The 23,195-nt window shown below is 43.3% G+C and overlaps 1 protein-coding gene across 1 annotated transcript in view; it reads left to right on the top strand.

Annotated features, from left to right (window-relative positions):
- Positions 1 to 22,784, top strand: part of SHPRH (SNF2 histone linker PHD RING helicase) — a 181,584-nt gene extending 158,800 nt beyond the window's left edge. The window contains exons 26-30 of the mRNA XM_077283067.1: positions 4,464 to 4,556; positions 9,838 to 9,924; positions 12,435 to 12,613; positions 12,765 to 12,845; positions 21,369 to 22,784. Of these exons, the coding sequence (XP_077139182.1) occupies positions 4,464 to 4,556; positions 9,838 to 9,924; positions 12,435 to 12,613; positions 12,765 to 12,845; positions 21,369 to 21,462 (534 nt within the window). The 3' untranslated portion in view covers positions 21,463 to 22,784. The remainder of the gene's footprint in view (positions 1 to 4,463; positions 4,557 to 9,837; positions 9,925 to 12,434; positions 12,614 to 12,764; positions 12,846 to 21,368) is intronic.
- Positions 22,785 to 23,195: the final 411 nt, after the last annotated feature.

Genomic DNA, 23,195 nt, shown 5'->3' with positions numbered 1-23,195 from the left:
TGATGATGGTGAGCTTACCTCACCATCGATTTTGGGGGTGACAGGTTCCCTTTAAAGGTAAAAGTTATAAGACCATCTCCAAGCAGCTTGATGTTCCTGTGACTACAGTTGCACATATTATTCAGAAATTTAAGATCCATGGGACTGTAGCCAACCTCCCTGGACGTGGCCGTAGGAGGAAAATTGATGACAAATCAAAGAGACGGACAATACGAATGGTAACAAAAGAGCCCAGAAAATGTTCTAAATAGATAAAAGGTGAACTTCAAGCTCAAGGGACATCAGTGTCAGATCGCACATCTGTCGTTGTATGAGCCAAAGTGGACTCCATGGGAGACGACCAAGGAGGACACCATTGTTGAAAAAAAAAAGTCATAAAAAAAGCCAGACTGGAATTTGCCAAACTATTGTTGACAAGTCACAAAGTGGACAGAAGAGACAAAAGTGGGACTTTCTGGCAAAGCACATCAGCTCTATCTATGTTCACAGACGGAATAATGAAGCATATCAAGAAAAGAACAATGTCCCTACTGTGAAACACGGAGGAGGCTCTGTTATGTTCTGGGTCTGCTTTGCTGCATCTGGCACACGGTGTCTAGAATCTATGCAGGGTACAATGACATCTCAAGACTATCAAGGGATTCTAGAGAGAAATGTGCTGCCCAGTGTTAAAAAGCTTGGTCTCAGTCGCAGGTCATGGGTCTTGCAACAGGATAATGACCCAAAACACACAGCTAAAAACACCAAAGAATGGCTAAGAGGAAAGCATTGGACTATTCTGAAGTGGCCTTCTATGAGCCCTGACCTAAATCCTATTGAGCATGTTTGGAAAGAGCTGAAACATGTCATCTGGAAAAGGCAACCTTCAAACACGAGACAACTGGAGTAGTTTGCTCTCGAGGTGGGGGCCAAAATACCTGTCGTGAGGTGCAGAAGTCTCATTGACAGTTACAGGAATCGTTTGATTGCAGTGTTTGCCTCAAAAGGTTGTGCAACAAAATATTAAGTTAAGGGTGCCATCATTTCTGTCCAGGCCTATTTCATGAGTCTTATTTTATTTTAAATTCTGTGGAAGCATAGTTGAAAAGCAATGTCTGACTTTCATTTGTTCATTTTTATAGATTTTTTATTTATTATTACTTTGTCAGATTCAAGTTATTTCTGTGACCATTGTGGGTTTTTCTGTCATTAACCCCTTTCTGACCTCGGACGGGATAGTACGTCCGAGGTCAAATCCCCCTCTTTGATGTGGGCTCCGGCTTTGAGCCCACATCAAAGCCTCGACATGTCAGCTGTTTTGAACAGCTGACATGTGCGCGCAATAGCGGCGAGTGGAATCGCGATCCACCCGCCGATATTAACTAGTTAAATGCCGTTCTCAAACGCTGACAGCGCATTTAACTACCACTTCCAGCCATCCGTCCGGAAATGAGCGCATCGCCGACCCACCCCCGTCACATGATCGGGGGTCAGCGATGCGTCGGCATAGTAACCAGAGGTCTCCTTGAGACCTCTATGGTTGCTGATGCCTGCTTGCTGTGAGTGCCACCCTGTGGTCGGCGTTCATAGCAAGCCTGTAATTCAGCTACATAGGAGCGATCTGATGATCGCTGCTATGTAGCAGATCCGATCAGGCTATGCCAGCTTCTAGCCTCCCATGGGGGGCTATTGAAGCATGGCAAAAGTAAGAAAAAATGTTTAAAAAATATGAAATAAATAAAAGAAATATAAACGTTTAAATCACCCCCCTTTCGCCCCATTCAAAATAAAACAATAAAAATAAAATCAAATATACACATACAGGTCCTTCTCAAAAAATTAGCATATAGTGTTAAATTTCATTATTTACCATAATGTAATGATTACAATTAAACTTTCATATATTATAGATTCATTATCCACCAACTGAAATTTGTCAGGTCTTTTATTGTTTTAATACTGATGATTTTGGCATACAACTCCTGAAAACCCAAAAAACCTGTCTCAATAAATTAGCATATCAAGAAAAGGTTCTCTAAACGACCTATTACCCTAATCTTCTGAATCAACTAATTAACTCTAAACACATGCAAAAGATACCTGAGGCTTTTAAAAACTCCCTGCCTGGTTCATTACTCAAAACCCCCATCATGGGTAAGACTAGCGACCTGACAGATGTCAAGAAGGCCATCATTGACACCCTCAAGCAAGAGGGTAAGACCCAGAAAGAAATTTCTCAACAAATAGGCTGTTCCCAGAGTGCTGTATCAAGGCACCTCAATGGTAAGTCTGTTGGAAGGAAACAATGTGGCAGAAAACGCTGTACAACGAGAAGAGGTGACCGGACCCTGAGGAAGATTGTGGAGAAGGACCGATTCCAGACCTTGGGGAACCTGAGGAAGCAGTGGACTGAGTCTGGTGTGGAAACATCCAGAGCCACCGTGCACAGGCGTGTGCATGAAATGGGCTACAGGTGCCGCATTCCCCAGGTAAAGCCACTTTTGAACCATAAACAGCGGCAGAAGCGCCTGACCTGGGCTACAGAGAAGCAGCACTGGACTGTTGCTAAGTGGTCCCAAGTACTTTTTTCTGATGAAAGCAAATTTTGCATGTCATTCGGAAATCAAGGTGCCAGAGTCTGGAGGAAGACTGGGGAGAAGGAAATGCCAAAATGCCTGAAGTCCAGTGTCAAGTACCCACAGTCAGTGATGGTGTGGGGTGCCATGTCAGCTGCTGGTGTTGGTCCACTGTGTTTCATCAAGGGCAGGGTCAATGCAGCTAGCTATCAGGAGATTTTGGAGCACTTCATGCTTCCATCGGCTGAAATGCTTTATGGAGATGAAGATTTCATTTTTCAGCACGACCTGGCACCTGCTCACAGTGCCAAAACCACTGGTAAATGGTTTACTGACCATGGTATTACTGTGCTCAATTGGCCTGCCAAATCTCCTGACCTGAACCCCATAGAGAATCTGTGGGATATTGTGAAGAGAAAGTTGAGAGACGCAAGACCCAACACTCTGGATGAGCTTAAGGCCGCTATTGAAGCATCCTGGGCCTCCATAACATCTCAGCAGTGTCACAGGCTGATTGCCTCCATGCCACGCCGCATTGAAGCAGTCATTTCTGCCAAAGGATTCCCGACCAAGTATTGAGTGCATAACTGAACATTATTATTTGATGGTTTTTTTGTTTGTTATTAAAAAACACTTTTATTTGATTGGACGGGTGAAATATGCTAATTTATTGAGACAGGTTTTTTGGGTTTTCAGGAGTTGTATGCCAAAATCATCAGTATTAAAACAATAAAAGACCTGACAAATTTCAGTTGGTGGATAATGAATCTATAATATATGAAAGTTTAATTGTAATCATTACATTATGGTAAATAATGAAATTTAACACTATATGCTAATTTTTTGAGAAGGACCTGTATTTGGTATCGTCGCATTCAGAATCGCCCGATCTATCAATTAAAAAAAATTAACCTTATCGCTAAATGACGTAGCGAGAAAAAAATTTGAAACGCCCGAATTACGTTTTTTTTGGTCGCCGCGACATTGCATTAAAATGCAATAACGGGTGATTAAAAGAACGTATCTGCACTGAAATGTTATAATTAACAACGTCAGATCGGCATGTAAAAAATAAGCCCTCACCCGACCCCAGATCACGAAAAATGGAGACGCTACGGGTATCGGAAAATGGCGCAATTTTTTTTTTTTTTTTTTTTTTTTTTTTAGAAAAGTTTGGAATTTTTTTTCACCACTTAGATAAAAAATAACCTAGACATGTTTGGTGTCTATGAAATCATAATGGCCTGGAGAATGTCAGGTCAGTTTTAGCATTTAGTGAACCTAGCAAAAAAGCCAGCAAAAATCACGCATGGGATTGCACTTTTTTTGCAATTTCACCTCACTTGAAATTTTTTTCCCATTTTCTGTTACACGACATGGTAAAACCAATGATGTCGTTCAAAAGTGCCACTCGTCCCTCAATAAATAAGCCCTCACATGGCTATATTGACGGGAAAAATAAAGTTATGGCTCTGGGAAAGAGGGGAGCGAAAAAAACGGAAAATCGGAAAATCCCAAGGTCATGAAGGGGTTAAACGAGGGGTACCAACAATTTTTACCACATGTGTAGATGCGTGCATATATATTTTTATGTGTCATACGTGTGTACAAACACACGCATGTGTATCTATGTATATGGCTATATATATATATATATATATATATATATATATATATATATATATATATATATATATATATATACTGTATATATTACACAAGTGGCAACCTATAAATACACTAAAATATCTTCTCAAGGAACAGTCGTCTCAAAGAAGATGACCAGTATACAGCACATAGGATGTGATGAAACTAAAATTGTCTGTAATCTTTGTTTGCAGAGAGGTTTTATTTTATTTGGAAAGGAATGGAAACTTGTTATAACTCTGATTTGCATTTACTTTAAAGGGGAGTCATTCCACAAAAGTTGAGGCAGTTGTCAGAACACTTATGAAAATCCAATCTCTGGATCCAGGTGCAAAATCGCTGGTCTTCTCTACAGTAAGTGTTTGTATGAATTCATGCTACAAAGACCGGTCACTGACAGATCACATGGTCTCTTCACTTCCCATCAGAAGCCCTTATAGAGGTCATGTTACCTGCGGTGTCTACATAGAACCAGTATATTGCTTTCTGCACCTAATGTGGCACCTTTCCAGGGCTCCTGGGTTTGTCTTAACCATAGTATAAATCCATTAGCATTTCAGGTAAATGTCATTATGTGTATAGGTGTGTCATTGTCACAGATTCTCTTTAATATGCTGTTTTGGGGCAAAATAAATATTAAAGGGATCCTGTGAACTAATTAATTCTGCCCAAATGATGGGCAGCTGGATTCAGAGCTCAGTTGCACTATTGCAGTCAGGTAAATTTATCACTAAAATGTTCTGGCATTTCAGACAAATTATAGAAAATCAGGGCCGGAGACAATAGGGAGAGAAGACACTAGTCCTGCACAGCCCCTGGATGGCTTCTCCCAGTGCCACACCAAATGTAGGAGCTGCAGAGCACTGGGAGGGGGAGACTGTCAGATTGGGAACTGCTGATATCATCTCATAATATTCCACCCACTTGCAGGGAAATTGGGGACTTGTGACCCGCTATGTAAAAGAAAGCATCCAATGGCAGCTTAAAGGGAAGGTGCCATCAAAAAAAAATTTTTTTCCAGCGATTGAAAAAAATGTAAAGAATTAATGTTTCAATTTTCTTAAAAAATATTATCATTTGTTTATAATTTAGTAAAATATGAAAAATAATTTTAAAAGGTTTGGCATTTCCACTTTTAAACACTAGGGGGAGCAGCTAATGAAATTTGACAAAAACCTAGTGTACAACTAGCTCACATTACAGCACTGCAGTAATTATGGGCGGAGTCTGCTGACGTGTGTGATGTCTCCTCTCCTCCCCTTCTGGGTGTTTGCTAAGGGATAAGAGAGGAGGATATTCAGGAACCCAGTGAGCAGCCATTTTATTGGTGACTGCAGAGTTATAATGACAAGTAGACAGTCACCGAGGATGGCAGGCAGCAAGGATTCTGGGAGATATATGGTGGAGGGAGCAGGGTGATGGCAGCACAGAGTATTTCAGGAGAGCAGTGTGCTGGTCTATGGGGGGCACCATGTTTGGTGCGCGGAGCAGCCAAGGATTGTACATAGAGCGCTGTCTTTTATACACATGGATGGACCGACTGCTTGTCTGCTCCACAGAAACTCAGGAAACATTTCTGCGGATTGATGGCCTGTTCTGATCCAGACTTTGCATGCAGACCCCATTCCCCTCCTCAGATCCTGTCCTGGCGATGTGTGAAAGCGAGGCGACAGGCGCAGTACGGGGTGACGCTGGGAAGGAAATGTAGCCATATAGTAACAATAAACATGAGACCCCTCTTTTCAGCTGCCTCACCAGCCCTCCCCTGACTGCACCTAACTGGCGGTCATGCTGCCCCTTCTATTACCTGAGACCCATGTTCAGGTGCTCAACCAGAACAACCCTAGAATGGGTCTGCTTTCTAAAGATAATACTGCCATAGTGTTCTCACATAATACCGCCATATATATCAAACACAATACTGTCCTATAGTTCTCACATAATACCATCATATAGATTGCAAATAACGACGCCATAGTGTTCTCACATAATACCGCCATATAGATCACACATAATATCGCCATATAGATCACACATAATATCGCCATATAGATCACTCATAATACCGCCATATAGAGCACACAATACCGCCGTATAGAGCACACATAATACTGTCCTATAGGTCTCACATAATACCATCATATAGATTGCAAATAACGACGCCAGTGTTCTCACATAATACCGACATATAGATCTCACATAATACCGCCATATAGATCACACATAATATCGCCATATAGATCACTCATAATACCACCATATAGAGCACACAATACCGCCATATAGAGCACACATAATACTGTCCTATAGTTCTCACATAATACCATCATATAGATCACAAATAACAACGCAATAATGTTCTCACATAAAACCAATATATAGATCTCACATAATACCGCCATATAGAGCACACATAATACCGCCATATAGAGCACACATAATACCGCCATATAGATCTCACATAATACCACCATTGTTCTCGCATAATACCTCCATATACTTCTCACATAACGACGCCATATAGATCTCACATAATACCGCCATATAGATCACACATAACGGGGGAGAGGTGTGCATAGGAGAGGATTAGATACACAGCTCAGCAGTCAGTATCATACAGGACAGTATTAGATACACAGCTCAGTCAGTATCATACAGGATAGGATTAGATACATGGCTCAGCCGTCAGTATCACAAAGGATAGCATTAGATACACAGCTCAGCAGTCAATATCACACAGGGGAGGATTAGATACACATCTCAGCACAGTAACACACAGAATAGGATTAGATACACAGCTCAGCACACAGTATCCCACAGGAGAGGATTAGATACACATCTCAGCACAGTATCACACAGGGTAGGATTAGATACATGGCTCAGCAGACAGCATCACACAGGAGAGGATTAGATACACGTCTCAGCACAGTATCACACAGGGTAGGATTAGATACATGGCTCAGCAAACAGTATCACACAGGACAGGATTAGATACACAGCTCAGCAGACTGCATCACACAGGAGAGGATTAGATACACAGCTCAGCAAAGTATCACACAGGAGAGGATTAGATACACAGTCAGCACAGTGACACACAGGATAGGATTAGATACACGGCTCAGCAAAGTATCACACAGGAGAGGATTAGATATACAGCTCAGTTAGTATCACACAGGACAGGATTAGATGCATGGCTCAGCAGACAGTATCACACAGGAGAGGATTAGATACACGTCTCAGCACAGTATCACACAGGGTAGGATTAGATACATGGCTCAGCAAACAGTATCACACAGGACAGGATTAGATACACAGCTCAGCAGACTGCATCACACAGGAGAGGATTAGATACACAGCTCAGCAAAGTATCACACAGGAGAGGATTAGATACACAGTCAGCACAGTGACACACAGGATAGGATTAGATACACGGCTCAGCAAAGTATCACACAGGAGAGGATTAGATATACAGCTCAGTTAGTATCACACAGGACAGGATTAGATGCATGGCTCAGCAGACAGTATCACACAGGAGAGGATTAGATACACGGCTCAGCACAGTAACACACAGGATAGGATTAGATGCATGGCTCAGCAGACTGTATCACACAGGATAGGATTAGATACACGGCTCAGCAGACTGTATCACACAGGATAGGATTAGATACACAGCTCAGCAAAGTATCACACAGGAGAGGATTAGATACACGGCTCAGCACAGTAAAGGCCCCGTCTCACATAGCGAGATCGCTAGCGAGATCGCTGCTGAGTCACTAGTTTTGTGACGCAACAGCGACCTCAGTAGCGATCTCGCTATGTGTGACACGTACCAGCGATCAGGCCCCTGCTGCGAGATCGCTGGTCGTGTCGGAATGGCCTGGACCTTTTTTTGGTCGTTGAGGCCCCGCTGACATCGCTGAATCGGTGTGTGTGACACCGATCCAGCGATGTCTTCACTGGTAACCAGGGTAAACATCGGGTTACTAAGCGCAGGGCCGCGCTTAGTAACCCGATGTTTACCCTGGTTACCAAAAAAAACAAACAGTACATACTCGCCTTTCGGTGTCCAGGTCCCTCGCCGTCTGCTTCCTGCTCTGACTGAGCCGCCGTACACTGAGAGCAGAGCGCAGCACCGCTGACGTCACCGCTGCGCTCTGCTCTCACTGTACGGCGGCTCAGTCAGAGCAGGAAGCAGACGGCGAGGGACCTGGACACCGAAAGGCGAGTATGTACTGTTTGTTTTTTTTGGTAACCAGGGTAAACATCGGGTTACTAAGCGCGGCCCTGCCCTTAGTAACCCGATGTTTACCCTGGTTACCCGGGTGCTGCAGGGGGACTTCGGCATCGTTGAAGACAGTTTCAACGATGCCAAAGTCGTTCCCCTGATCGTTGGTCGCTGGAGAGAGCTGTCTGTGTGACAGCTCCCCAGCGACCACACAGCGACTTACCAACGATCACGGCCAGGTCGTATCGCTGGTCGTGATCGTTGGTAAATCGCTATGTGAGACGGGGCCTTAACACACAGGATAGGATTAGATGCATGGCTCAGCAGACTGTATCACACAGGATAGGATTAGATACACGGCTCAGCAAAGTATCACACAGGACAGGATTAGATATACAGCTCCGTTAGTATCACACAGGACAGGATTAGATGCATGTCTCAGCAGACAGTATCACACAGGAGAGGATTAGATACACGGCTCAGCACAGTAACACACAGGATAGGATTAGATGCATGGCTCAGCAGACTGTATCACACAGGATAGGATTAGATACACGGCTCAGCAGACAGTATCACACAGGAGAGGATTAGATACACAGTCAGCGCAGTAACACACATGGGAGGAGATAACTGCTCAGAGTCAGCACCACAAAGGAGAGGATTAGATTACCTCTCCCCCTCCCCACTGATACTTCACGGCTCCCTGCTGAGTCCTTTCTCCCTCCCGTCCTTGGTCTCCTCCTCCTATAACTGCAGGGCTCCTGTGATTATCCTGGGAAGCTGGAGCTCACAGACACACTGTGAGCTCCAGGAAGATGGCGCCGATCTCCTGCCTCTGCTGTGATGTGGAGACAGCCCAGGGGGCGTGGCCACATCACAGCAGGCAGCAGGACAATGATAGGTATGGGGTCGGGAGCCGACCGCAGATCTCTATGCCCAGGGCTGCAGAGTGTAAGTGTTGTGCAACTACACTTACAATCCTGCAAAGCAAAATGGCGGCGCCCAGTGGCTGAAAAAAAAAAAATAATAATAAAAAAAATGTTAAAGTTAAAAAATGTAAATTTGTATTAAAAATAATTGTTTATATAAACAATCATTTTTAATACAAAAAATAAAATGCGGCACCTTCCCTTTAAAATTGTGCCTAACTGTATATTCATCCGCTGAGGAAAAGAAACCCGTCTTTTTCCAAATATAAAATGTTTGTACACTTCTCATTTTGTCATCAGAGTGACCTGATTTGTGGAAAGTATGTAAAGGGATCTTGTTTGGGATATGTAGGCATTGTTGCAGACCTTTTATCATGTACTTTTTCCAGTTTGCCTCTTTGCTTATCCCAGTAATACTCTTGTGTGAGCGGTAATGCTTGTCATGTCAATATACATTGCTCAATTATATATTTCTCTCTAGTGGCAGGATGTATTGGACATTATTGCAAAAGCTCTTCAAGACAATAATATGGTCTTCTCACAGATCAATGGGATCCAGAAGTTTCAGGTACTGAAAATCCTCGACTGCATTGTAGTAAGATGGAGAGCGAGAAAAGGTGTTTAAGGTGCCTGTTATTATAACTTGACGTACGTTTACGTCATGGTCAGGAAGAGGTTCACAACCTATAACGTAAATGTACGTCATGGCAATTGTGCGGACATAGGAGCTGTGCCCCCCCCACCTGCGATCGCCGCTGGGAGTTTGTCATAAGTTATAAGTGAGCTCCTGTTGTCAAGGCCAGTAGCGGTGCCCGCACGTCCCTGGACCATTTAACCCCTAAATGCTGCAATCGATATCGATCACAACATTTATGAGGCCATCATCATCATCATGATGACATCCTGGTCTGCCAGCTATGGCAAGCCTGTTAGACCAAGCTAAGATTATGGTCTAAGAGGCTTCTGTCAGTGCAGCATTAACAGAAGCAATGCATTATATCAGCTATCAGAGTAATAAAAGTTAAAGTCCCATAGAGGAACTAAATAAAAAAAGTAAAAAATAAAAAGTTTTAAAAAAATGTAAAAAAAAAAAATCACTACATTTCAACTGAAAAAATATTATGCCAGTAATTACATTTATATATATAAAAAAGTACACATATTTGGTATTGCCACGTCCATAATCACCAAAAATAAACTGTCATACTAGCTAACCCCTTCAGTGTACACCATAAAAATCATCATACGGCTGAACAAAAAGTGGGATAAAACGCAATCAAAAAGTCGAATGTCCCACAGAAAACAAGCTGCCATGCAGCTCTGTCAGTGGAGAAATAAAAAAAGCTATAGCTCTCAGAATAAAGAGGTGCAAAAACAATTCATCTTAATAAAAAATAGGTTTTTTTGTGTAAAAGCACCAAAACATAAAAAAATAATATAAATGTGGTATCAATGTAATCATAATGACCAGAAAAATAAGGCTGCTTTATTAATTTTGCCATACTGTGAATGACAATAAAAAAAAAGTATTCCTGAATTGCTGTTTTTGTTCATTCTGCCTCCCAAAAATCTGAATAAAAAGCGATCAAAAAATGTTATGTGCCCAAAAATGGTACTAATTAACGTCAACTCATACGCACAAAAACAAACAATCTCATGACTCAGTCAGCAGAAATATAGACAAATTACAGCTCTTAGAATATGGCTATGCAAAAACTCTTTTTTTTGTATAAAAAAAAATAGACTTTTAGTGTGGGATTGTAGCCAAACCTAAAAAACTATATAAATTTTGGTATCACTGTAATTGCAGCAATCCGAAGAATAAAGTAGTCTAATCATTTATACCGCACTAGGAACGGGGTAAAAAAAAAACCCCAAAAAAGCAATCCTTCACCTGGTTCCATCTGGCAATGGAAATACAGGGGTCTTCCATGTTACTGGTAGCACAAAGGCTCTTGAAGAGCAAAATAGCAAAATGGCTCCTCATCCTCTAAAAGAAATCCAGCGAATTCTGCACTCCCAAATCCAAATGCCCCTCTCCCTTCTGAGCCCCACAGTGTACCTAAACCACATTTAGCGTCCACATGTTGTTATTTCTGTAGCAACTAGAGTCTGCTTAATTTATGGGGTGCGTGTCTCCACAAGAAAGAGCTGGGCCTAATGTACTGGTCACTGCAACGGCACAGCTGCAATTTTCACTCAGCAACTTCCATTGCTGCTTGTTTCTGGAATTGTGTAGTACATTTTGGCGCCATTTTTACCCATTTCCCAGTGTGAAAATGGAAAATCTGAGGCTAAAACAACATTTTTGTGGTAAAAATGTAGTTATTTTTTCTTCACTGCCCAATAGTACAACATTCTGTGACACACCTGTGCACCCCTAGATGAATTCAGTGAGAGGTATAGTTAATAAAATGGGGTCACTTATGGAAGGGATCTGCTTTTCTGGCACCTCTGGGGGTCTTTGCGCCCACAAACCATAACAACAAAATCTACACTACAATATGGCACTCCTTCCCTTCTTGCATCTCAAAAAATTGCGAATTATACAACATTTTTTGACAAAATTCCGATATTTTTTCACAAATAATAGCAAATAATATAATAATAAAAATAATCAACCCAACCACATTAAAGTAGATGGAGCTTTCATCTGCTGTATGTTTTATAGATAAGTCACTCACGGCATCTTATTCTTAGATGTCAATATAATTTACATTGAAACATTCTGGAAGCCCCTGAAATGTTGCCACAGTACGAGGGTTACATTTTTGGATTGATAGAATAATTGAACGGACGGCTATTACTTTTTTTGATAGATTTCCACTTCAATACGTCTGCCTTGCTTCATCCAGAATTTTTGTCACATTGATGGATTGCCATTTAAAAAGTGAATAATCCAAAAATAGTTGCTATAGAATCCAGTGAAGCAGAGCGCAGAAGAATGGCAGACAAGTACACTAGCATCAGCTCATGCTGACTAGTTGATGTTTTCACGTAACACGTGTAGCATGTCATTTTTGCAATTGCAGAAAAAAAGTTACATTACCGTTCACTAAATAATTTTTTCTTTACTAGGAAAATCTTTCAGCATTTAAGTATGATCCCAAGATCAACATTTTACTTCTTCCATTACACACTGGATCCAATGGGCTGAATATTATCGAGGCTACTCATGTGCTCTTAGTAGAGCCCATTTTGAACCCAGCACATGAACTTCAGGCAATAGGTCGCGTGCACAGAATTGGCCAAGAAAAGTAAGTTTTAGGGTTTTTGATTAGCATGTATGGTGGTTTGGTCGGTAGGAACTGTTGTAATTCCTATTCACGTTATTTTCTTAAATAAAAAGTCCTCACAGAAATATTTAACAAATCATTCTAAATCGTCCATTTCAACTCTTTGCTATAGGGCTACAATTGTTCATCGGTTTCTGATTAAAGCAACAATTGAAGAAAGGATGCAAGCGATGTTAAAGACAGTGGACAGAAGGTATTTCTAATTCTGTTTATTCACAGCACTGAGATCTTTATTGTGTTCTACTGTTTGGTTTTGGTTAAGTCTGCTTAATGTGCATCTCTTTTTCTTTTTTTTTTTTTTTGTCAATTGATTTTTTATCATAAACCCTGTCGGGATTCATGCTGCCTAAACCAAGGACAGTGGTATATTATTCCCTGAAATGCTGCGCCATTTCAGGGTAAATAAACTTTAAAGATCTGTCCGGCTCTTCCCAGCACCGCTTCATGTGATTGACAGGTCTCTCCTTATGTATACACGAGAAAGAGACCTGTCAGTTGCCTTAGGGGGCACGGTACTACAAGGGCCTTTGGCTATTTTTTCCTGGCTGGATATTTTAAAGTTTGTCGTTTCCGTTAATGACCATTGTAAAAGGATACTGCTTGTCCTGGGAAAGGGATCCACATGTGTGGAGCAGGCTCAGGAGTTGAACTCGCCCCCAACACACACACACGGCTGTTACATAGATGACATTAATTTCAAGCAGGCACGGCTGGAGCTGACTTTTGACCATGGATGTTAACCATTTATATACTAATGTCAATCTCTGACAGCAGCATTTAAATGGACTTGTGCCAGTGCCCGCGCACATCGGCTTTCACTGGCCCGATGAGTTACCGATGGGGGTATGCTGAAGATTCCCATCGCTGGAATCTAAGTCTTTCTGTGAAGTTCATGTCAAGTATGTTATGTAACCTTTTTCGTCTGAAACGTTGAGTTTAAGGCAAATGACCGCACGAGGTGAACACCAGCATAGATTGCTGCCAGCTTTTAAGTGCCCAATATAACTGCATCTTTATTACAGTGAGAATTTTCTTATTCAGAAAGCTGCCAATCAGTAGTCCGGCGGGGTTATACAGAGCTCAGCATTCAGAGAAATGCAAAATTTGCAGCAGCGAATAAAATTATTAATCAGAACTGCAGCATGCAGCCTAGTAAGTGAAACATCGCTGGAATCAGATTATCTGTTCCTAAATTATGCTGCTCTCATGTGGGGTAACAAAAAACTTGTGACAGATTCCCTTTAAGATAAGAGCCTTGTTCAGATTTCATTTTTTTTTTTTATACAAAATGTATTAATATGAATTAGAATTTATTAGATGAAGTGGGCTTTGAAAGTCAAAGGATTCGGAAACCTTTGGGGGTATTTTTTTTACTTAGATGCATGTGTTTTAGGCTAGAGAACACTTCTGGAATTGGGTTTCATTAAAAATGTAGCACCATTTTCTTTCTGCAGCCCCTGTGTTCTACTGTCTTTTGCTGGCTGCAGAATGAATAACTTGAGAATGTGTCAGTCAGTTCTGATGAGGAGTTTATCTCTTTTTATCTGTTTCTTTTGTTTGTCTTTTTCTGAGCTCATCTGTTCTGATTAACGTGCACTGACTAGATCAAAGTGGTGAACAGCCAGCAATGTAAAAATGAAACAAATGAGGTTGAAAATGCCAAACTGTTCTATTGTTTGTTTTTTAATGAAAACAATAACTTTCTCTACGATGTGAACAACAAGAATAACAATCACAGTAAAGTAATAATAAAATGTCTACAGCTGCTATTGCTAGATATAACCAAGGTTCCAGTAGTATAAAACCAGTGTTTAAAGTCCATGTGCAGAAATTAGATTGCCATAACAGACACCAAGGCCAAAATCAATATATTTATCACGTGTGTACAATGTCCTCTGAAACAAATACAATTTATTCAACCTGATAGAACTTACTTTACAGTAACTGACCCTGAGAAGAAGAGTTACCTGTCCTGGAAAATCAGTATAATAACCTAGACCCTATGGCACAATGGGAGCCTGAAACCTTTTGTCCCAAATTTTGTGGAATTTTGCAGGGTGATGCCAGTGATGGTACAGCCATTTCTAATGGGGGTCCAATAGCGTTATTGATCAAAATCCATTCAGTTACGTTTGGGTTTGAGCCGCCAGTCACTTTCTCACTCCTTTCTTCGCATAATATAGAGATTCTGTCAGAAAGGTATGCATGTATCTTGACTCCCATGCTTCCAAGTCATTCATTTAGGAAATCCGGTCTAAACCTATCTAGCCTTGAAGTAGTGTAGTCCATTGTATGTAACATAGTAACATAGTTAGCAAGGCCGAAAAAACACATTTGTCCATCCATTCTGTATGTAGAATGTATAATTGTGTAAGACGTTCATTGTGATTTGAAGAAACTCCTTTTGGTGAAGTTTTTGCCCCTTCATCTCCTCTTTTGTTAATTGTCCCACATTTGCTTTGTACTTCTCCCTTAGGCTGGAGCCACACACAAGGTATAAAAAATTGGTCCGTTTTAAGCTATGTGCACACGTATTGTGGTCCACTGTGGATTTTTCCGCAGCGGATTTGATAAATCTGCAGGACAAAAACGCTGCGTTTTTGCTGCAGATTTATCGTGGATTTACCACTGTTTTCACTGCGGTTTTACAACTGCGGTCTTCCATAGGAGCAGCTGTAAAACCGCTGCAGAATCCGCAGAAGTGACATGCTGCGGAATGTAAACCGCTGCGTTTCCACACGTTTTTTTCCGCAGCATGTGCACAGCGTTTTTTTTTCCCATAGGTTTACATTGTAACGTATACTCATGGGAAACTGCTGCGGACCCGCAGCTGCGGAAAAACGCTGCGGATCCGCAACATTTTCCGCATCGTGTGCACATATCCTTACACAGACAAGAATTGCTGAAATGTTCCCTGAACAGTGATCCATATGTCATCCGTGTGCAATGCGAGGATGCGATTTTCTCGCATGTAAGCATCCGTGTGACATCCGCATGGTATCCGCATGGCAAGATTTTCTCGCCGGCTTGCAAAATGGACGTATAATGGATCCATGGTCTCAAATATTCGTGAAAACATATATATAGTCATATATATATATATATATATATATATATATATATATATATATATATATATATATATATATATATATATACACATGTGTTTTTCGCTTTATAAGACGCACCTGATTATAAGACGCACGCCCAAATTTGGTGAAGAAAAAGAGAAAAAAATTATTTTTTATGTTAAATGGGGGTCTGTCTTATAATTCCAGTGTCCGTCTTACAAATCATATGTCCCTCATCCTGGTATCTATAAAACCCCCATCCTTGTGCTGGCACATGTCCCCCTGGTCACCTATATGCCCCCCTGTGCTGCTGGCAGGCACATGCCCCCAGCTCACTATATGCCCCCCTGTGTTGCAGGGAGACACATGCCCCCCCCCCGGTCACTATATGCCCCCCTCAGCTGCTGGCAGGCACATGCCCCCCTGTTCACAATATGTCCCCTTCTGCTGCTGGCAGACACATGCCCCCTGTGCTGCTGGCAGACACATGCCCCCTGTGCTGCTGGCAGACACATGCCCCCTGTGCTGCTGGCAGACACATGCCCCCCCCTGTGCTACTGGCATACTGGCAGACACATGCCCCCCTGTGCTGCTGGCAGACACATGCCTTCCCCCCCTGTGCTGCTGGCAGACACATGCCCCCCCTGTGCTGCTGGCAGACACATGCCCCCCCGTGCTCCTGGCAGACACATGCCCCCCGTGCTGCTGGCAGACACATGAGTGTACTGAGAGACACTCACCTAGCACGGGATTCAGTCACACAGGCACGGGTTTCCGCTTAAACAGACTATCTGGTTTATTTTGTGCAGCATAAACCGGGTCATGCACAGTTCATTCTATACATTTTATACGGCTTCAACTCGCAGTCACTAAATATGCCGGACTTCTCACTTCATCCAGTTGCCATGGGTGACCGTACGCTGAACAGTTCATCAATGTCCATGCAACACAACAAGCACCAACACATGACATTAGGTTGCAGTCTCTAAACATGCTGGTCCTTACTCCGTCCAGTTACCATGGGTGACCGCACAGTTCATTAACTGACTCCCAGTCAGTGCACACAGTTCCCCAACTCTGGGTTACCTTCCTGGAGCTCCTGCTCAACACGCTGATTCCTCGTCAGTCTTTGTTTCCAGGGAAGCTCCCGAACTGGGATCACCGTCCCGGACAATCTTGCTCACCAGGCCACCTGACAGTCCAGATCCTCAGATGGGCTGAAGCTCCCCAACACAGTGCCATTGCAGACTCTGCATACATGGCCTTTCCGTGCACTCTTCAGGACGTCCGTCCCCACCTGGGACGTCCCAACACACAGGCCACTGAGTGTGATGTTCAGGACGACCGTCCCCACTTGGGACCGTCCAACACACAGGCTTCTCAGTGCGCTATTCAGGGATCCGATCCTACTCCCAGGATCTCCCAACACACAAGTCTGTCAGATCCACAGCCTCTCAGGGCGCTATTCAGGGATCCGGTCCACACACAGGACCTCCCAACACACAAGCCGTCCAGGATCTACACAGTCTCCATCACAGAGACCATGTGACCACACCATGGTCACATAATGTACCTGTAAGCACTCCCACAGGTGGGAGGTATGTGTGGTTAGCCAGACCCGCCCAGCTCTCCAGCTAGCCCTGCAAGCCTCCCTTTACAAACTATACAAATACTTGTGGGACTACAGGTCCCAGAACAACAACATTACTTGAAGCTTACAGCGCAGACTCCCTCTTGCGACACATACCGGCCATTTACAATTCTGCCAGTCACTGTTTCACCATTATAATCACAGATACGCGCATATCCCGAGGAGCACATACAGCGCCCCACGGGTCCCTGCATCACTATATATATATATATATATATATATATATATATATATATATATATATATATATATATATATACACACACTCACCGGCCACTTTATTAGGTACACCATGCTAGTAACGGGTTGGACCCCTTTTGCCTTCAGAACTGCCTCAATTCTTCGTGGCATAGATTCAACAAGGTGCTGGAAGCATTCCTCAGAGATTTTGGTCCATATTGACATGATGGCATCACACAGTTGCCGCAGATTTGTCGGCTGCACATCCCAAAGATGCTCCATACAAGGCAGGATGGATCCATGCTTTCATGTTGTTTACGCCAAATTCTGACCCTACCATCCGAATGTCGCAGCAGAAATCGAGACTCATCAGACCAAGCAACGTTTTTCCAATCTTCTACTGTCCAATTTCGATGAGCTTGTACAAATTGTAGCCTCAGTTTCCTGTTCTTAGCTGAAAGGAGTGGTACCCGGTGTGGTCTTCTGCTGCTGTAGCCCATCTGCCTCAAAGTTCGACGCACTGTGCGTTCAGAGATGCTCTTAGGCCTACCTTGGTTGTAACGGGTGGCGATTTGAGTCACTGTTGCCTTTCTATCAGCTCGAACCAGTCTGCCCATTCTCCTCTGACCTCTGGCATCAACAAGGCATTTCCGCCCACAGAACTGCCGCTCACTGGATTTTTTTTCTTTTTCGGACCATTCTCTGTAAACCCTAGAGATGGTTGTGCGTGAAAATCCCAGTAGATCAGCAGTTTCTGAAATACTCAGACCAGCCCTTCTGGCACCAACAACCATGCCACGTTCAAAGGCACTCAAATCACCTTTCTTCCCCATACTGATGCTCGGTTTGAACTGCAGGAGATTGTCTTGACCATGTCTACATGCCTAAATGCACTGAGTTGCCGCCATGTGATTGGCTGATTAGAAATTAAGTGTTAACAAGAAGTTGGACAGGTGTACCTAATAAAGTGGCCGGTGAGTGTATATATATATATATAATATGCTATGAGCGTCACTCTTTTTCGAAGCCTTGATAGACTGCAAGCGTTATGCACCTGCGCAGTCTGGACCCCACAGAGTTAGGCTACTTTCACACTAGTCCATCGGTACGGGCCATCGCAAACAGTCGGCCCGACGTACCGACGGACAGTGTGTTAATCACAACGTGGGCAGCGGATGCAGTCTTACGACGCTTCCGCTGCCCCATTGTACTGTCCGGGGAGGAGGGGGCGGAGTTTCGGTCGCGCATGCGCGGTCGAAAATGGCAGACACGACGCTCAAAAAAAGTTACATGTAACTTTTTTTGTGAAATCCAAGAAAAGAAAAAAATAGTTCCAGCTTCTTGATAAAATCATGGAATAAATTTCGTGATTTTATCAAGAAGCTGGAACTATTTTTTTCTTTTCTTGGATTTCCATTACGTCTCATCAGGACGGAGTTCCGGGCTTCCACTACTTTATCGGTGAGCTGGCATCTTCTTGTTAAATTTTTTTGTGCCGACGGTCTGCCAAAACACGACGCAACCGTCGCACTACGGTTGCGACGTGTGGCAATGCGTCGCTATGTATAAGTCTATGGAGAAAAAACGTATCCTGCGGGCAACTTTGCAGGATGCGTTTTTTCTACATAACGACGCATTGTGACGTGCATCGAACGACGCAAGTGTGAAAGTAGCCTTAGGCTTCTTTCACATTTGTGTCATTTGCCATCCCTCGCAATCTGTCGTTTTGGGAAAAAACGGATCCTGCAAATGTGCTCGCAGGATGCGTTTTTTTCCCATAGACTTGAACTAGTGACAGATCGTGACGGATGCCCATGCGTCGCGTCTGTCGTGCAACTGATCCGTCGTGTTTTGGCGGACCGTCGGCACGAAAAAACGTTCAGGTGAACTTTTTTTGTCCGTCGCGTCCGCCATTTTCTACCTCGCATGCCGAAACTCCGCCCCCTCCTCCCCGGACTTCAGAATGGGCAGCTGATGTGTTGAATAACTGCATCTGCTGCCCATGTCGTGCACAACTTTCACAACGTGTGTCGGTACGTCGACCCGACGAATAGCGACGGACCCTTACCGACGCTAATGTGAAAGTAGCCTTACGCATCGGGGGATGAGGATTGTGGCCCAGGAGATCGCGGTAGAGATCGCGGTATGCGTAAGCAATGAACGCATACTGCGATCTTCGGCACCGTGTCCCGGCTCCGCGGACAGAGCACCCTGCGAGAAATGCTGCAGCCCGGGAGGAGGGAAGTGTGTGGGCAGTGACTCTGTGCGTGCCTGTGTGCGCGGGCGGGGTCTGCATGTATGTGTGTGTGGGTCTGCGGGACTGTGTGCTGGGGTCTGCGGGGCTGTCCGTGGGTCTGCGGGCTGTCCGGGGGTCTTTTGGTTGTCCAGGGGTCTGCCAGGGCTGTGCGGGGCTGTCCGGGGGGCTGCCGGAGCTGTGTCAGTGTGTGTGTGTGTGTGTGCAGGCATAATCCGGTGGGACTACAATCTGGCTATGCCTGCTACAGTGACAGTGATTGACACATTACATGTCCTTCACTAATAATGTTAGTAGTGTGTGTATAAAATTGTGGAGCTGTAGGTGTTAAATTAAAGGATTAATTCATGGAAAAAACTGGCGCAGGCTCCCACGCAATTTTTTCCACCAGAGAGGGAAAGCCAGTGATGGGGATGGGGACCCATCTATTATTGATAACCAGCTTTGCTGACAGCAGAGGGTTGCAGCCCCCAGCTGTGAGTTTTGCCTGGTTATCAAAAATACAGGGTAATCCACTCCATTTTTTTTTTTTATTTACAGTGCAGGCACCAGCTGATGAATACTCCCATTAGTCACTCCTGCTCTCACTGTTACTAGCGGCAGCAGGCTTCGGCTGATGGAAGCGGTAGTCCCATCAGCTGACAACAGTGACTGGAGGTAAACTTTATACGTTCAATCACAGCTTCGTGCTTATGCCATCTTTTTCATGCTGCAATTTTTTTCCTCCGGCCAGAACGGTTCGAGGAAAAAAAATCAGACTTGTGGACGAATGCTAGTCGTCAAAACGACGGCTGGCACTTCTCTAAGTCATATGATCGTCTACAGTACACAATCCCTTAGGCCCACATCGCATAACACTCGGACCAGTGTTAATCTATGGGGCAGCTCACATCACTGTATTTTTTTCTCAGGCATATTCGACGTGCGTGTAAAATCGCAGCATGCTGTGATAGTACGCGTATATCGTCCGAGACTCTCCAATGCAAGCCTATGGGTGCGAGAAAAACTCTTGACACCACACAGACCATTCATCTAGCTTGTGGCACATAGGCACACATTTTCCTCATTTCAGCCCATTGAGCCATTAAATCAGTGAGAAATGTAAAGTCATACGGATACATATGTGTGAGAAAATCGCATCATCGCATTGCAAACGCATTACACACGGATAAACATACGGTGAACACTCGTGCGACTCTCGGCAGGGAGACCGATTTTTCATATGTTAAGTGTGACCCCAGCCTTAGGCTGAGCTTCGCAGCAGTACCAAGGCAGTGACAGGGGCCTTCAGCAGACTGACTGCTATGGTAACCTATTACTGCTTCATGAATGTGCCCCAGAAGGGCCGATGGAAGCCTGTGCTTGCACCAGCAAATGCTGTATTTCAATGCTTCTATCGGAGATTGACAGCAGCAAGTAAATGGCTAATGCAGCAATCTGAGCCCAACTCTGCTCGCTGCTTTATATCAGATGCTGGCTATGTAATATAGTTGTGTGATTTATTTATGTAAAAGCAGAAATTAGCCTTTTTAACAAGATGTTTCCTTATTTGGTTTTCAGTCATACAAGTACATCAATGAAACAGTCTGAAGCTTCTGTCCTGACTGTTGCCGACCTTGCTGACCTGTTTTCGGAGGCGGGAGAACTTGAATAATTCTGAAAAACTGAACTGCCACAAGAGACATTCCTGGAAAAGAGCACATTCAGTGTATCTTCCTTAGTGTGCACTTATAGGACCACCAAGGACTTGTGTGTATAAATTACAGTGTTGTAACTCTGTTCTCTGCAGAAATCTGTGTATGTTTGTATCGGTGAGATGTTATGGAATACACTTTACCTTTTAGCAATATTTTCTATTCCGTGGACTTATAAATAAGTCTACATAGCAAATTTTAGGCTGAAACTCGCTTTTGATCTAACTTTAACTGAAAAAGGCTTTGTGCTATTTGAGAAAACTCTTCCATACCTGTTTTCACAAAATTAAAGGCTATCTGCAGATGGAGGGTTTTTGAGGTGGTCAGAGACATGGTTTTCAAGTGTAAACCACTTCAGGTAGCAACAACAAAACTCGCCAAAGAAGGCACATTTTCTGAAGCGGTTTTAATGAGTTTTGGAAGATTTTTTTTTTTTTTTCCCAGAAGCATTTACTTGTATGGTAGGTAAGACACCTTCAGAGGTGTCTGACAGCAGCTGACTCTTCTCTACCTGAGCCGATCAAGCATGACTTGGGGGGTCTGAAGGCACTTCTGTTACCAGAATGAGGCCTGCAGCTATGAACGTTTATTTTTGTGGCCATCTTTATTGTCCCTTTTTAATCGTCATCAATAAACTCCACACAGAGAAGAAACTATCCCAGTTGGATTGCCAGATTTGTTCCACCACCAGTTCCTGAGTAGACACTAATTGCTAATAGGTGTGACTGGAAAGACAGGTCTATCCTAACCTATGCATCTCTATCAGCTACCCAGAGTCAATACCAGTAAGGCTGCCGTCACACTAGCAGTATTTGGTCAGTATTTTACATCAGTATCTGTAAGCTAAAACCAGGAGTGGAACAATTAGAGGAAAAGTATAACAGAAACATATGCACCACTGCATGTATCACCCACTCCTGGTTTTTTCTTACAAATACTGATGTAAAATACTGACCAAATACTGCTAGTGTGACGGCAGCCTGAGGCAGTAAAAGATGGCCAGAAGTATCAGGTACATAGAAACATGAATGATTGATGTCAGAAAACGATCATATAGTTTGTCTAGGCTGCCCTTTGTTATTTTAATTTTAGGGTAGAAATGTTAATCCTAGTTAGTTCTACTGTTAATGTTTCAACCAGATCTGCTACAAGATTGTCCCAAGTATTTAGTACTCTTTTAGTAAGATATTTTCTGGCATTGATTCTGAACTTCCGTCCACCTAATTTCAGATTGTGTCTCCTTGTTATTGTCAGAGTTTATTAAAAACCATTTCTTCATGAACCTTGTTGAAACATATTTACAGGTTTTGATTTTGTTCATCCTTTCTCGTCTTAACTCTTGTCATACACTTTTTAAAGAGAACCTGTCAGCATCACTTTAGGGAGGCAACAAAGGGTATTGCCGTATGTGCCTGAGTGCAACAATTCAAGAGATACTTATTTCATCAAGCTCCTTTGTGGAGAAAATCTACTTTCTCCTACGCCTCATTGGGGGACACAGGACCATGGGTGTTATGCTGCTGCCACTAGGAGGACACTAAGTTAACAGAAAGATTAACTCCTCCTCTGCAGTATACACCCCTTCACTGGCTACGATTCAACCAGTTCTTGCTTAGTGTCTGTAGGAGGCACTTGAGTCTTTTTTCCATCATACATGATGGCACCACGAGAGAGAGGATCCGCCCATCAAGGA

Source organism: Ranitomeya variabilis, chromosome 2, assembly GCF_051348905.1.
Source record: "Ranitomeya variabilis isolate aRanVar5 chromosome 2, aRanVar5.hap1, whole genome shotgun sequence".
Taxonomy (NCBI): Eukaryota; Metazoa; Chordata; class Amphibia; order Anura; family Dendrobatidae; genus Ranitomeya; species Ranitomeya variabilis.
The sequence above is the reverse complement of the archived record's forward strand: the minus strand, read 5'-3'. Positions and strand labels throughout refer to the sequence as shown.